The 16,779-nt window shown below is 34.1% G+C and overlaps 1 protein-coding gene across 15 annotated transcripts in view; it reads right to left on the bottom strand.

The window, feature by feature from the left end:
• The window catches only part of LOC145678866 (uncharacterized), a 459,736-nt gene that overhangs the window by 170,228 nt on the left and 272,729 nt on the right, over positions 1–16,779 (bottom strand). For 12 of the 15 annotated variants that reach the window (XR_014130447.1, XR_014130448.1, XR_014130452.1 and 9 more), the window contains one exon: positions 1,102–1,319. The exons of the other annotated variants lie outside the window; for them this stretch is intronic. Coding sequence is in view for 4 of the 12 variants with exons in the window: in XM_081749445.1 (XP_081605571.1) it covers positions 1,193–1,319 (127 nt within the window). In the remaining 8 variants the exon portion in view is untranslated. The remainder of the gene's footprint in view (positions 1–1,101; positions 1,320–16,779) is intronic. 15 annotated transcript variants of the gene reach the window in all.

Here is a 16,779-nt window from a genome sequence, read left to right as displayed (position 1 = left end):
CTGGAATAGGCTGTTTATTTATTTATTTATGTACTCTGTTGGAATATGTTATTTATTTACGCATGTATGTATTTTGCTGGAATAGGCTATTTATTTATACATTTACTTATGTACTACACTAGAAAGGCTATTTATTTATTTATTTATGTACTCTACTGGAATAGGCTATTTATTTATTTATGTACTTTGCTGGAATAGGCTATTTATTTATTTATTTATTTACTTATTTATGTACTTTGTTGGAATATGCTATTTATTTATGTATTTTGCTGGAATAGGCTATATATTTATACTTTTATTTATGTACTCTACTAGTATAGGTTATTTATTTATTCATTTATGTACTCTACTGAAATAGGCTATTTATTTATTTATGTGCTTTGCTGGAATAGAGTATTTATTTAATTACCTATTTATTTATTTATTTACTCTATTGGAATATGCTATTTATTTATGTATTTATGTACTTGGCTGGAATAGGGTATTTATTTATATATGTATTTATGTACTTTACTGGAATAGGCTATTTATTTATTTATTTATTTATGTACTCTGCTAGAATAGACTATGGTGGCTCAGTGGTAGAGCACTTAACTCTGTAGCGTGAGGTCCCTGGTTCGATCTCCTGCCAAGCAAGTTTCATATGAACAACATCGTGTCCGTGGGTATCCTCGGGTATTCCCATTTCCTCCCAGATTCTCATTCCACGAATTCTTCCGACGACATCTACTTGCTTTATACTAATCATTGTTTTCCCTTAGCCTAATGAGCATAATTGTATGCCGTTAAACTGAAAGATTTCAATTCATTTAAATTTTATATCTTTCCGTTGGGGGTTGAAAGTAATTTGGACCATTCTGTATATGTAGAATAACGTATTAAAGCAACTTATAGTTACATTTATAAATTAATATCGAAATATTTTAGTACTCTAGTAGAAGTAACATCTGTGTTTTATTTATATTTGCATTCATGACCTGCAATAGATATAGCATTTTTAAATAATATTTTTGAGAGAAGAATGCATGTCCTTTATCAACGTAAACTTTTGGGAAACCACAAAGTTAAAACTAGAAAGAATTCTCTACAGAAAAAGCTTACCGATTATTTAGTGTGTACTTTGCTCATCACCAGTTGGTGTAACGACGCCATTTTTACTTTTGTTTAGTGGGTCATCACAGGGTCCTTAACATTACATCGTAGAGATAACGACCTTCAGTCCAGAACCCCTAATCAGCGGACGGTAGTAAACTCTCCAAAGTGGCTTCTGTAATCCTATGCTATCACCCATTTCTCCCACAATGGGGCATTTAGTTACTCTGAAAAAAAAATTAAAAAGAGTTAGTTATTTCATTCCTTCTTAGTTACACACATACAGGTCACTATTTTATTGATAACAATCGAATGCACAAGGTCGCCCACTCTATTTTTTAATTAGCGGAGAGTTCACGGTTTCTTTGCATTTTTTTAAAAAAAGAAAAATATTGGCTTCACACATAATACGGAAAGAATTTCACTGAGTTGGCTCTCGATAACTCGAATTCCCTGATAACTTAATTTTGTTTTTTCACATTCCTTTGAACTCTCCATAACACTCAATGTTTAATAACTTCTGTAACTCGAATGTTTAAAAATTACAACCTCATTAAATCGAATTTTAAGGGTTTCATAATCGTATTTAAAAACGTCGGTAACTCGAACTTTTGTCTCTGCGAATCTCTACGAGTCGAAGTTTACCTCTATAAGTCGAATTTTTCTTGGTGTGATCTCGATAACTTTAAACTATAACTCTATGGTTTTACATAATTGTCATGTAATGTACGTAATGTGTACTGTAATTGTGTTTTACTCATCACTAGACATAAAGCCCCCTTCCCCTCTCAGCTTCTAAACGTTTCATCGTCTTATGAAATTTCAACCTTGACATACCAAGTGCAGAAAGTACGACGGCCAATAAACACACATTCAAATACTTTTACCTCCACCGTTGTCGTCAAATGTATTTTTTAATGTTTTCCCCCTTCTTTCAGAACATAAAGGTGATATGTAACTTTTGAACTACACAGTATTCTACAGTCATCAACGCTAGTCACGAATTAGTTTCGTTGTTCTTCTCCAAACACTGCTTATTTTTGAATCGAAGTTAATTTCTTGCAATTAGGTTAGTGTAGCTATTGCTACTTAAGCAAACAGAAACAGGTGTTTACAATATTTCCACAATTTAGCGAATAATATACATGCAGCTTGCTTGAAATATTCCTTTTGATGCTGTCTTTATTCAAACAAGAATTCTTCAGCTGAATTACCGCACCAGGTTATCAACGTTGGTTCTATGTACAGTACATCAGACATTCCAAGCTAACAGTTTTATTTCATTTGACAATTTTCCTTTGATATCCTTTGTTTCTAATTCATTAAAACATAAACATTCTTTGTTTACTTTTAAAATTAATTATCTTTATCTTCCTGTAAAGATAAATATAGGCCTACTTTGTTTTCCTTTAAAAATTTTAATCACCCTTTGTTTTCCTTTAAAATTAATCCTTGTTATTTTTTTTAGTAAGAAACATAATTTTAATTTGGAAAAAGTCATTCTTTGTTTTTCTTTAGAAGTAATCATTCTTTAGTATTGAAAAAGCGTAAGACCATCTAGATAATTATAATATTCTATATACTCTCACGTGTTAGTTATTAGTGTAGTTTTTGTTGTTGGATGATCGGCAGTGGCGGATTTAGCACGGGGCTGAGGGGGTCTAGGCCCCAATGTTTTGACACAAAATAATTCAAGTATTATTTATATATTTTTGAAAGTTTATGATATATGTTGCCTTTTATTCTTTATTGGAAAATGTTTGAAACATTACTTATTCCTAATTCCTGTTAACGGAGTGCGTAAACGGACACCAAATTAAACTGATTTGAGTAAACTCATAATATACCTGTCATAGTTTGGGTTCTGGCCGCCCCCTTCCCCAGTTTTACATTCTAGATCCACCACTGATAGTAGTTGAACAAGAGATCCAATGATGGGCTGTAAACGTATCATAGTACTAAACAATTTGTTGTTGAAGAAGTTTGCTGTGTTTTTTCATACTAGCCATTCTTTGTTTTCCCTTAAAAATTAAAGATTCATTATTTTCTTTTAAAAAATAATTATTTCTTTTATTTCAGAACACTCATTCTCTGCTTTCCTTTTAAAATTAGTCATTTTTTGTTTTCCTTTTAAAATTAGTCACCTTTGTCTTTTAAAATTAACCGTTTTTGTTTTCTTTTTAAAATTAGTCATTCTTTGTTCTTTTTCTAAAATGGTCATTCTTTGTTTTCCTTTTAAAATTAGTCATTCTTTGTTTTCCTTTTAAAATTCGTCTTCTTTGTTTTCTTTTTAAAATTAATAATTCTTTAGTCCTTAAAAATTAATATTTTTCTTCTAAATTTAATAATCATTTCCAAATTTGGCTCACAAATAATAATAATAATAATAATAATAATAATAATAATAATAATAATAATAATAATAATAATAATAATAATAATAATAATAATAATAATAACTTATTCTTCAATGATTTCCGTGAATGAAAATTACGTCTTTTATCGCTATAAATTTCCATGTCCATTATCCGCTATGTGAGGTCCGCAAAACTGTTTCTAAAGATTAATAGTTCTACCTTACGAGGAAGTTGAAGAACCTTTTCTTTAGCTTATGCAATCCTTCAGTAACCTGCGCGTATCACAGTGGGAACTCCTGTACTAGTCTAAATAATTGATTTCTCATCTTTTCTACCTAGGGCTCCTTCATAAAATCGGCAAATCTCTCTGAATATCGTCTAGCAGAACATGTGACTTTGATTTTTACTCGAATCATCCAGGATTCGATTCGAGTGAGGAACTAGGCTATATCACCCAGATGCACAACGAGTGTTTAAGTGTTTGTACACAGATGTGCAGGATTAAAGTATTTGATAAAGTTATCCTATAGATGGCACTAGTGAGAAACTACTTCTACAATTATATTATTCTGAAAAATTGTAATAATTTCAGATTTTGTAAACTTACTTAAAAACTATTGGAATAATTAAAGTTGAAGAATAAAATTATGTTTTCAACCCATAGCCAATTAGTACCCCGTATTGCTTTGGTTTTAAGCTGATGTGTGAGGATTCTGTAAACTATTTGGATTTTGTATCTACGCATCCAAACAATAGTTATTTATCTTGGTTATCTATCCCTACCTAGAAATATCCACTTCTGTTCTCTTCCTAGACTTTAACGCCGTTTATGTGGAAAAACAACGTATACAGTATGCTCAGCAGTTTACATTTCAAATAAACAAAACAGTGACACGTGTAATTACACCACGTGAAACGGTTTAGTTTCTATGGTGTGATATTTTATATGTTAATATTGAAACGGAAAATTGTAGCAGATTTCTATAACTTCTGATTATAGTAGAGATGAAATGTATTCTTAGGAATTTAATTGATTCAGAAAACCGTTTATCACTATCGATTACTGTTTTCATTCTACAGCAACCAATGTTAAAACTAGAAGTGTTTCTGGTTTGAATAGAGAATTAAGGGAGGAAATGGTACCTATTCTTAGGACGCTAAATCGATTCAAAGGAAAACGTTTTTCGCTCTCTTTATCATTTTTGCCCTAATGTAGATCAATATTAAAACCGGAAGTTGCAGTGGATTTATATCACTTCCGGTTTCAGTAGAGAGTTATGGGTGGAGATGAATTGTATTCCTAGAGTGCTTAATCGATTACAGGAAAATGCTTCTCATTATCTGTTACTGGTGTTGCTCTATCGAGATCAACGTTAAAACTGGAAATGGTCTATTTCTATCATTTTCGGTGAATGGATAACCTCTATCAATGAACCCGATTCCTACCGTTTGAGTATCTACTTCGTACTCAAAATTGATGTCGATACACCACGTAGCTCCTTACTTTTTGTCTTACGAACGGACGACCACACGGACATAATAAATATATAAAAGATTTTTGGTAAATCAAACACCATAATAAATAAATAGTTGATAATTAATGTTATCTTTTCAACCTTACATTGTGGAACAATATTGGCTGCGAAAAAACCAACACTTCACTTGGAAAGTGATGAAAAAATATAATTAAAAACCATTGTTTTAATTTAAAAATTAATAGTTCCTTCAGAACCTTTAAAAATTAATATTCTTTGTTTTCATTAAAAACTTGCCCATTCTTTGTTTATTTTTCAAAACGAGTCCGTTTTTATCTTCCTTTAAAAATTAATTATTCTCTTTTCAAAATATTTAGATTATTTACCCTTTATTTTCCTTTCAAAAACAGATTATTCTTTATTTTCCTTTTAAAAAAACATGCTATTCTTTGTTTTCGCTCAAAAATAATCATTGTTTCTATTCAAAAATTATTAATTCTCCCTTTTTCTTTGAAAGTTAATCATTCTTTGCCTTCATACGAAAAGCTAGTCATTCATTATTTATTTTCCCTTTAGAATTGATTATTGCTTTTATTAAAAAATGGTGAATTCTTCGTTTTCCTTTTCAAAGTCTGTTATTCTTTGTTTTCCTTTAAAAATAATCATTCTTTCTATTCAAAAACGATGAGTTCTTTGTTTTCATTTAAAGGGCTACTCTGTATTTTCCTCTAAAAACTGTTATTCTTTATTTTTCCTTAAAAGAAATCACTGGTTCTATTCAAAAAATTATTAATTCCTCCCTTTTTCTTTGGAAGTTAATGATTTTTTGACTTCATACAAAAAGCTAGCCATACATTAGTTATTTTTTCTTTAGAATTAATTATTTGTTTTTATTCAAAAATGATTAATCTGTTTAAAAAATGATCATTTTTTCTTTAAGAATTAATCACGCTTTGTTTTCATTCAAAAAATATTCATTCTTTGTTTCTAAACATTGTAAACAAACATTAACCAAAGTGAAGATTTGCGAAATAATACTTCTTCAACACAAACGGCCATTCATTAAAATGGTCGCGTGTAAATTATCTGATTATATAAGCCATGATAAGCTAATGTTAAATTAAAAGAAAGTAAAATAAAAAATCCCAAGATATACTAAGATAAAATATACAAACAGAAATTATAGTTGCTATAACAGTAAAAGAGAGATGTAAACATTAGATTTTTTTTCGCCCCTCCTAACCTACCTCATTCATTTTAGCTGTTGTTATCAATCTGACAAGACAAGCTTCCTGTTTTCAACAATAAGGTTACGTAACATCATTATTGCCACATTTTAAATTGTCATCCTTTTCCTTGCTTAACATAAAAACGGGCCATTACTGGCAATTGAGGTAACATTGCAGGGAAAACCCCTTTTCTCATTTCGTGTCATTGTTATAACTTGTAAATAACCCTTAAAGTAGCAATAAAAGTGGAAAGGGACTTGAGTAGAACTCTGAAAGGTAGGAGTACTCGTGGGGGGGGGGAGGAAGGAGAGGGCTGAGAGAAAATGAAATGAAATAAAAAAAAGGAAAATGCAATGGTTATTTTTATAGCTCTTTTGATGTGATCGATGACTGATATGCCTTTAACAATGATGCCTTTGAGAGAAGTAGTAAGTATGCCTTTGAATAGGCTTAGCACCAGCACTAAAACGCCATCTACTCTACAGCTACCTAACGGGCAAAACGAGAAAAAAAAAACTTCTGCTATCTTCTTCATGTTATTGGACTACATTTACGACCGCTGAACTGTCAGGTGACATTTACGACTTTTTTATAGGTTTTCTTCTGCTGCCTGCTTGTCACGCGTTAGTCGCGTGGAGTTTCCATATGTATATATACATGTACGATCAAAATTATATATTTTTGTTGTTATTCTCTTCATAATGGTTTTTTTTTTACCTATTTCAAAAATCAAGTAGGTCACCTCGCTCTTATTTTATTTGCAAAAAGCAAAAGAAAAACATAAAAAGCTTTATTCACTCTTTTTAACCTGTTTATTATTATATTATATATTTTTTTATCACATTTTGCATTTTCGGATCTTTTTGAACATTTTATTATCATTTTTCGTTTTCAGAAATCACCTACAGGAGAACACTATATTAAACAGAACAGAATGACAGGAAAAAAGTAAACTCAGAAAAGCAATAAAAATAATACACAAATGTTCAGAACAGGTATACACACAAACATGTATATTACTTTTCTATTTTCTTTCTTTGTTTTAAAAGAAATGATAACATATTACTGCTGTATATTTAACACAATAAATATCGTACAAAACCGATTACAATTTTAAGATCGGTCATGCCTCTGATGTATAAGTCACACTTTTAATGTCTACCTATTGTCATATATATTCGTAATGATAATGATATAAAATGTGAACGTGAAACAAAAGCAAGGATAGGAATGGCGAAAGAAGCCTTCAGGAAGAAGAAAATACTATTTTGTGTGATCTTGAATAAAGATTTGAGAAAAAGATTCATAAAACCTTTTATGTGGAGTATTGTCAGAAACATGAACATTACACAAAAATGATGAAAAACGACTGGTAGTTTTCAAAATGAGGGTGTCGAGAAGAATGGAGTGAATTTTCTGGGTCGAGTGTAAAACGAATCAGAGAGTGTTAGAAATGGTAGGGGAGAAAATAACTATTTTCGATATTATTAAGAAGAGGAAAAGAAGCTGGTTGGGACATTGACTAAAAAGGAACTGTATCATGAGGGACGTGCTAGAGGGTATGATTTCAGGAAAGAGAGGGAGGGGGCGAAGGAGACTACAATTAATGGACGATATCAAAACAGAAAAATCGTACGTAAAGACGAAGAGGTTAGCAGAAGACCGTGGAGCACGTAATCTTCACAGTTGCAGCAAGTCACCTGCCAATAATAGAGAATACCTATTAGCGTATATAAACAGCAATTCTGTTTTCGTATTGTTACAGCAAATCGCAGTCGTTTGACATGCTGTATGCAGGAATCAGTTCTGCACTTTTGCTGGCGAGTCAACGAAGATAAATCATATTTCAGAAGTTAGAATTCTTCTTAGTAGCAGACCTAGCTCGTGGCCAAGCTGGCCTAACCCTACAAAGTTTTTTGTGTGACAAAGGTAATTGAAACTATTATTTATATATTTTTGAAAGTTTATAGTAAGCGTTGCTTTTATTCTTTATTGGAAAATTTTTGAAACATTAAATATAGTTTCAGTTGCAGTTTTTCTGTTATGTAATGTGTAAAACAATACATGAAGTCTACAATGTCAACGTTCAATCTAGGGATGGCCACAAAGTTTCGGTTCCGGCAGAACCGGTTCTTGGAGATCCGGTTTTCAGAACCGGTTCTGGAACCGGTTCCAGACCTGGATCCGAAAACCCGGTTCCAGAACCGGATCTTAGGAACCGGTTCCAGACCTGGATCCGAATACCCGGTTCCAGAACCGGATCTTAGGAACCGGTTCCCGATCTGGATCTGAAAACCCGGTTCCAGAACCGGATCTTAGGAACCGGTTCCAGACCTGGATACGAAAGCCCCCAAAGACCCGTAAAGGAGGCTCAAAGTTCACCTCTAAAAAAATGCAAAGAGGACCATGCGCTTGTGCCTTCCCCGCCCAGACCTGCTTGTGCCCCCCCCCAAAAAAAAATGTTGGTCCACCAGTGGGTGTTTAGCCAAATGAGTTTGCCAGTTTGCCTATTTAGCCAATGAGTTTGCCAGTTACTCAGTTTATTTAACCAAATGAGACAAGCGGCCGCCGCCTGGGCGCCTGCCTGTCGCTTCCACTATTTCATCTAGCACACTGTTCACAGCCTGCTCGGGTTTAGCGTAGGGATGGTCACAAAGTTTCGGTTCTAGACCTGGATCCGAAGAACCGGTTCTAGACCTGGATCCGAAGAACCGGTTCCAGACCTGGATCCGAAGAACCGGTTCCGGAACCGGATCCGTTCAGACCCGAAAACCGGTTCCACCAGGAACCGGTTCTGGCCATCCCTAGTTCAATCTAGTCATAATATCCATCGGGACAGAATAAAGTTGGAAACTTCTGCAGGACCCATGGATAATTGTTAACTCAGAATATACTTATCATAGTTTGGGTTCTTGTTGGTCCTCCAGTTTTTACCTTCTAGATCCGCCACTAATCCTTCTTTCAAATATTCAGATAGATAGATAAATAGCTAGATAGAGAGAAGTAAAAAGAGAGAGATGTATATTGTTAGATGAAGTTGTATGCAGTCTATTTCAAATTTAGATGTGGGTTTGTGGTGACAACATCGTGTCTGTGAGTTTCTCGGGATTCTCCGGTTTCCTTCTACATTATTATTCCATGAATGTCTTTCGTAATCATTCGTTTTCGTTAGTGGCGAATCTAACCTGAGGCCGGAGGGTCCTAAGCCTCCCCGAGTTTTTTGAGTTACAAAAATAATTGAAGCTATTATTTTTATATATTTTTGAAAGTTTATAGTAAACTCATAATACAGGGTGTTTATAAAAGAACTCCGGGGTTTTAAAAATTCATATCTTATTAACCATAAAAGAGAGCAAAATTTAGTTAATTTCTCTGAAACGACAAGCTCAAAAAGTTTTAGTCACACTAGTTGGAAATGTTTTTATCAACAGGTGGCAGCGCTGCGGAGCGTTGACCTTGAGACGACGCAGCGGCTGCGGTAGTCAGTGAATCAGTGCCGTGCCGTGTGGATTGTTGCGCTTCGCGCTATGGTGACGCCACAACAAAAGGCTCAATGTGTTATTCAAGAGATAGAGTACCGTTACGATGTGTGCCGTGCCACTCACGGGGCTCATATTGAACTTTATTAAATTGTGAAAACAAACGTGAAAATGTAAGCTTTCCAATCATGTTATAACACATGTATGTACGTTTTTTACTTAATTAAAATATTTTGCCTCAAAACCCCGGAGTTCTTTTATAGACACACTGTATACCTATTATAGTCTGGGGTCTTGCTGCCCCCCTCAGTTTTTACTTTCTAGATCCGCTATTGACTTTCGTTAGTTATTACAATCTTTTAATCCAGAACATAAATGTAGAACTTAGAGCTTGAGGTTTCATGTTTTCAAATGGAGTAACTAGCTTCGTTTTACTTCCATAATAGGCTCATATATAATTAAGGTTTTAAGGCTTTATATTTTCGCTCTGTTTGTCCGTGTGTCAACATGTCCGAGAGACAGAAAATCTAAAGAATTTCTGGATGGATTAGGAACAATTTTGGTTGGATGTGTTGAGGGTCAAAAAGTTGGAAATAAATATAATTCGTTGATGGAGATGGTCCATCCAGTTGATGAGAAGATATACCGTATATTCTTTCCATGTATTTCTATAAACCAAACCACTTGGCGTAACAGCCCATTGTGGGCCTTAGCTTCTCCAACGCCATCTGTTAGCGATTGCCTCAACTACGTCCAGCCTGGCGAAGAACATGTGGTTTAGCGCGTCTTCTATTAACGTGACTCCTCATTTTGCCTCACGATGCTCGGTAGGCGCCGGAAATTTTGAAGCACCGGCCGGATATCGAACCCGGGACCATGCGGACGTGAGTCCAACGCTCTAACCACTACACTAGGATGCCCCTTATGTATTCCCATAGGGAGTTATTATACATGAAATTGCTCCTTAGTAGTATGCAACCCAACTGTATCTTAAAATCATGCCTGTTGCATATCATTCAGTTATCTTCAAAACTCTAGCGTAAGCTTTGTAAAATGAAATGAAATGAAATCTTTAAGTTTTACGTCCCACGATTATGCCGGTTAGGCTAAAGGAGACGGTGATGATGAGAGATGAGTGAAATGGTGGAATGAAGAAAGTGGGAGAAAACGGGAGAAAACCCACGAGCACGGTGTTTGTCCACCACAAAGTTCACACGGCGCGAGCTGGGATCGAACCAGGGACCCCAAGCACCGGAGGTGAAAAGCTCTTTTGTGGTATACACTTTACATTACTAACTGTTTCATGTAGTTACAGCTAATTACATTATCAAAAACGTTCTATAAATATACAAAGGTAGAAAACCAAATCAAAATACTGCGGGTTTGAGCCCTTTGTGGGCCTAAGCCGCTCCAATTAGAGGTCTGCACGCTTGGGCCGAGCCCACGGGCCGGGCTCGGGCCTATAAAGCATATATTACGTCGGACCCGGGCCGGGCTCGGGCTGTAAATTTTTAAATATACAACAATTTATCGGGCCTTTTCGGACCTAACTTTGTAAATATGCTATTGAACGATATTTATTGCACTATTGTTTCTGAAGAACTTTTAAAGTACAACTGCAAAATTAAGTTTTGCAATTCGGACTTATTTCGGGCTCATTTCATTATCGCATGAGCACGGGCAGCGCTCGGGCCTAAATTCTAAAACATATTTCGGACTCGAGAAGGCCCTCACATTATAAACTCACGGGCCGGGCCGGGCCCGGGCAAAATATTCCGGCCCGTGTAGACCTCTAGCTCCAATGCCATCTGTTAGCGTCCGGATGAACTACGTTCAGCCTAGTGCTGAACATGTGGTTAGTGCACTCCGTCGCTCTGTCTGTAACAGGCGTATCAGGAATTTTCTAGACCTAGTCGCTGTCTCGTCTTTTATTCACATGACTTCCTAGTTTACTTCGCGAAGCTGACTAGACGCCGAAAATTAAGAACCACCTTCCGGAAATCGAACCCAGGACCACGTGGATGTTAGTCCAACACTCTAATTAGTACACTACGAGTTCCCTCAAATATACAGAGCAATTAAATTAAAGATATTAAAATCATTTCCTGTAAGAGAAGATACGAACATTAAACTGTTGATCTGTATCATATTACTTCAACATTTGTCCGTATATGTCACCCCAACCCACTTTCTTATCCATCAGTGGTTAAGTAATATCAAACAAATGAACTAAGCATATCTTGTTTATCAATACCATCAAGTGTAGTCTGCTAAGTTACACTTTTTTTACTGTTCTTCACAATGTTCTAACTTGATCTAATGTCAGTAAATATAAATGAAACAAAAAAAAAATAAAGATAAGATAAATAAGTTCAAGCTTTGTGTCAAATAACGAGACAAGAATTCAATCTTGTCTCGTCTCGTCTAATGCTCAATTCTACTAAAAACAAATGGTGGAGAGCGAACAAAAGGATGCACAAAGACGGGTCTTTAATTCAATACCAGTGATGCAATTGAACTTGATTTAACTTCAATGGCACTGCTAATATTACTGAATTAAAACACCTTCTGTTTATTCTTTTATTGATTCTACACCACTTACTTTTAGTAGAGTTGCACATGAGACGACACGAGACAGAATTCTTGTCACGACATTTGAAATAAGACATGCAATAAAGAAACTTACGTTGTTTGAAATGAGACACCACTTTCACATTTTGGAAACGAGACAGTCTCAGCTTCTGTTTCCTTCACATCATTAACTTTTACTTATTATTATTATTATTATCTTTGAGAACACTTGTTATTGAAAACGCTATATTTCGTCGTTTAGTTTTTTTTTTAAGATTATGCTTTATTTTATTCTTGGTTTGATGGAGAAAGCAAAATTAAATAAATAAAAGGTCCATCTGAGTTAAAGGATCGAGCTTCCAAACTAGTGAAAGAACTACTTTAATCTGCTCTATTTGTGTCATTTCGCCTTGCAGGTTAGGACTGTTTCCATAATAAAGATTAACTAATATATTTGTGTATGTTTGTTTTGAGATAAGAATTATTTCCATATTAAAGGTAAACTTGTAGCTACATTTTGTGTTGGAAGTAAAGATTATTTTCATACATAAGTAAACTTGTAGCTACATTTTGTGTTGGAGATAAGGATTATTTCCATACTAAAACTAAACTTGTAGCTACATTTTGTGTTGGAAGTAAAGATTATTTCCATACATAAGTAAACTTGTAGCTACATTTTGTGTTGGAGATAAGGATTATTTCCACACTGAAGTTAAACTTGTAGCTACATTTTGTGTTGGAGATAAGGATTATTTCCACACTGAAGTTAAACTTGTAGCTACATTTTGTGTTGGAGATAAAGATTATTTCCATACTAAAGCTAAACTTGTAGCTACATTTTGTGTTGGAAATAAGGATTATTTCCATACTAAAACTAAACTTGTAGCTACATTTTGTGTTGGAAATAAGGATTATTTCCATACTGAAGGTAAACTTGTAGCTACATTTTGTGTTGGAGATAAGGATTATTTCTATACTGAAGCTAAACTGTTAGTTATATTTTGTGTTGGAGGTAAGGATTATTTCCATACTGAAGCTAACCTTTTAGTTATATTTTGTGTTGGAGATAAGGCTTATTTCCATACTAAAGCTAGACTTGTAGCTACATTTTGCGTTGGAGATAAGGCTTATTTCCATACTAAAGGTAAACTTGTAGCTACATTTTGAGTTGTAGATAAGGATTATTTCTATTTGAAGCTAAGCTAGTAACGGTGACTATTTTCATGTGAAGTTGGCCTAGTAGTAACTGTTGTGTTGGAAATAATGAGTACTATATTTCCATAATGAAGCTAAACTAGTAGCCGGTTCTTATGTTGGAGATAACTAATTTCGTAAAAATCATTCCGAGAGCACGTTCTGAACTTGAGATCACACATTTAGGTGTTAAAACCTAAATTTCGACTACCGAACATCTAAATTCAGGGCTACATTCATGACATATTCCATAGTTAACGACGATAAGCATGAATAAAAATTGAAAATAAAATCGGGTCGGTAGTGATAGAATGAAAAGATAGCGTTTATTTGAAGTGGATAGGGAAGGTTGTGTACATTTGAAGGTACACAATTGAAAAGAAAAAGCGATATCATGCTGCTATTGTTCTATCATTGAGTAATAAAATAGCTTAAAAAGGGTATGTTTTAATGGCATCTGTGTTGGAGACAACGACTACTATTTCCAAAATGAAGGTAATCTTGTAGTTGCATATATCTTGTGTTGGAGAAACGATTATTTCAATGATGAAAGTTAAAGTAGTAATGTTATCTTGTGTTGGCTGTCTCCTAATGAAGCTAACAAAGTTGTGGTATTTTGTGTTGGAGTTAACGACTATTCCCATAATGAAGCTAAACTAGTAATGACATGCATGTTGTGTTGGGGATAACGATGAATTCCACAATGAAACCTGAAGTAGTAATGTTATCTTGTGTTGGAGATAACAACTATTTCCGTGATGAATCTAAACTAGTAGTGTTATCTTGTGTTGGAGATAACGGCTATTCTCTAATGAAGCTAAACTGGTAGTGTTATCTTGGGTTGGAGATAACGGCTATTTCCTAATGAAGCTAAACTGGTAGTGGTATTTTGTGTCTGAGTTAATACCATTTCATAATGAAGCTAAATTAGTAGTGGTATTTTGTGTTGGAAATAACTCAGTATTTTCAAAATGAAGCTAATCTAGTAGAGGTATGTATCTTGTGTTGGAAATAACGATGATTTTCATGATGAAAGCTGAAGTAGTAATGTTATCTTGTGTTGGAGATTACAACTATTTCCGTGATAAATCTAAACTAGTAGTATTATCTTGTGTTGGAGATAACGGCTATTTCCTAATGAAGCTAAACTAATAGTGGTATCTTGTGTTGGAGATGTTGTATAACTATTTTGTGTTGTATGACTATTTCTATACTGAAGCTAATCTAAGGCCTGTGACAAACATCTTGGCATTTCAGCTAAACGAATAAAACGAAAGCTCTGGCGTGACGTTGCCAAGTGGTAAAGGGGTGTGGCTATTGGTAAGCAGACAAACTACAGCGCGATCAAGTGACAGGGGATAGACGTGGATGTGTGCAAAATAAACGTGGCAATACCGCTGGCCTCTCATTCGCTAGCAACATTTAAAGGGAACTTTGAGCGCCGTCTTCAAATGCCAAGATGTTTGTCACGCCGTTTAGTAGTGATATCTTGAGTTGGAAATAAAGATTATTTCTACTTTCCAGCAAAGCGTGGTTATTTGATAAACATTGGTTACATTTCAGAAGTTCAAGCAAAATTTTCACGAAAATTGTCCATTAAAAAAAAAAATCACATCAGTGTCGAGTAATTCCTTTTCGGACTCAGTGAATCAATGGGTTTCTACCTGCAAAATTCATTGATTGTTTGTTTCATTAAAAGTAACATTTCAATTCAACTTAGCTGTTATTTTAGCAGTTGAATAATGCCATGGGATGAAGTTAATCAAAGAGAAACTGCAGTACTGTATGAATCTCAAATAGTGTTTAAAAAAAATGTCTGGGTCTTTGAGCCTTTCAATACAAGAGCTTTCTTTTCGTACTGTGAAATTTGGTAGGAAATATGCAAACAAGTGACGATTTCGTGAATATCGGGAACATGAATATTGATTTTATATGAATACTCTTTTTTTCCCTATTACGAACAATTTATTCAGCAAAACTTTGAAAGGAATAGCAATAAGTTGTAACAAATAATTTTTGCTTCTCGAGTAAAATGAGAGAAAGCATACATCTTTGTTGGTTTTTGTCTTCATCTTCTTTTATTTAGACCCTAACTACCAGCACACTGTGACACAACACATAATCGTGATCCATTCAAAAACTAATTCGTTCATTACCTGTGTTTGCAAATTGGTTTATAATTTTTCATAGGTCCTGCAGAAGTTTCCAAACTAATTCTCTCCCGATGGATCTTATGGCTAGGTTGGACGTTGACATTATGGACTTCAAATATTGTTTTACACATTGCATACCTGAAACTACATCTATTGTTTGAGAAAAAAATCCCAATAAAGAATAAAAGGTAACACTTAGTTGAAACTTTTAAAAAATAAGAATAGCTTCTATTATTTTTGTCACTCAAAAAGGTAGAGGGGCTAGGGCTAGATCCTCCACTGATTTCAGGTTACTTTTAACAATATTTGCCGATAAAAAACACCAGCAACCTTCCTAAGCCTATTGAGACCGTTTGCGTTTCGTGCACTGGTTTGTTTCCCGATGGAAGACAATGTAACGCGCTATGGTAGTTCAGATCTCAGAATAAGTTGCAGATCTCGTCATATATAGCTCGGCTGCTGAAAAAGGACGTTAGTACAGTCAAGGACAGAAGTTTTTTTTTTTCGTTTGATGACTTTAGTTTCGTAAATAACTTCAGAATGGAAGGACAATTTGAGTAGTTTTCAGTAAATTAAAAAAAAATGTAATTTTCTGTACACTCATGTCCAAAATGATTGTCGCATATCTATAAGGTAAGAATATAATTTGATAATGATTTTCCAGGGTACTTTTAATACTGCTACTATGTGTATAAATTGGGAAATGTATATTTGTGGTAAATTTAATGGAAAAAGAATTATAAATACGAAAATTGGAATGAGTAAAACAAAATGTTACTAAATGGACAAGAAAGTTTTATTTTCGTTTGATTGTTCTTATTTACTGCTCTTTTGACATGAAATTTGTTACATACATATCTTTGCCGATTATACACATACTAACATTATAGTAAATACCGGGCGAATTCGTTGTCAAATTATATTCCTACAACAACAAATTTATAGATATGCGACAATAATTTTGAACATGAGTGTACATTCCAGCAATACCCAAAATAACTTTTTACCAAACGGAAAGAATTTTTATCGTTGACTGTACAAATCAACTAATACTCTTTTATTTGATTGACTTAATCCTATACATTGCAAGACTAATTCGGTTCTTGTTGCAATGTAGGGTAGAGAAAGTACCTCATTTTTTTAAAGGGAAAAATTGAACACCGAAAATCAAGTTAAAAATTTGACTCAAACCCACAAGGCAAATGGTGCAGAATAATGCCATTATTTAA

This window comes from Thermobia domestica, chromosome 2 (assembly GCF_964235325.1).
Source record: "Thermobia domestica chromosome 2, izTheDome1.hap1.1, whole genome shotgun sequence".
NCBI lineage: Eukaryota > Metazoa > Arthropoda > Insecta > Zygentoma > Lepismatidae > Thermobia > Thermobia domestica.
The sequence above is the reverse complement of the archived record's forward strand: the minus strand, read 5'-3'. Positions and strand labels throughout refer to the sequence as shown.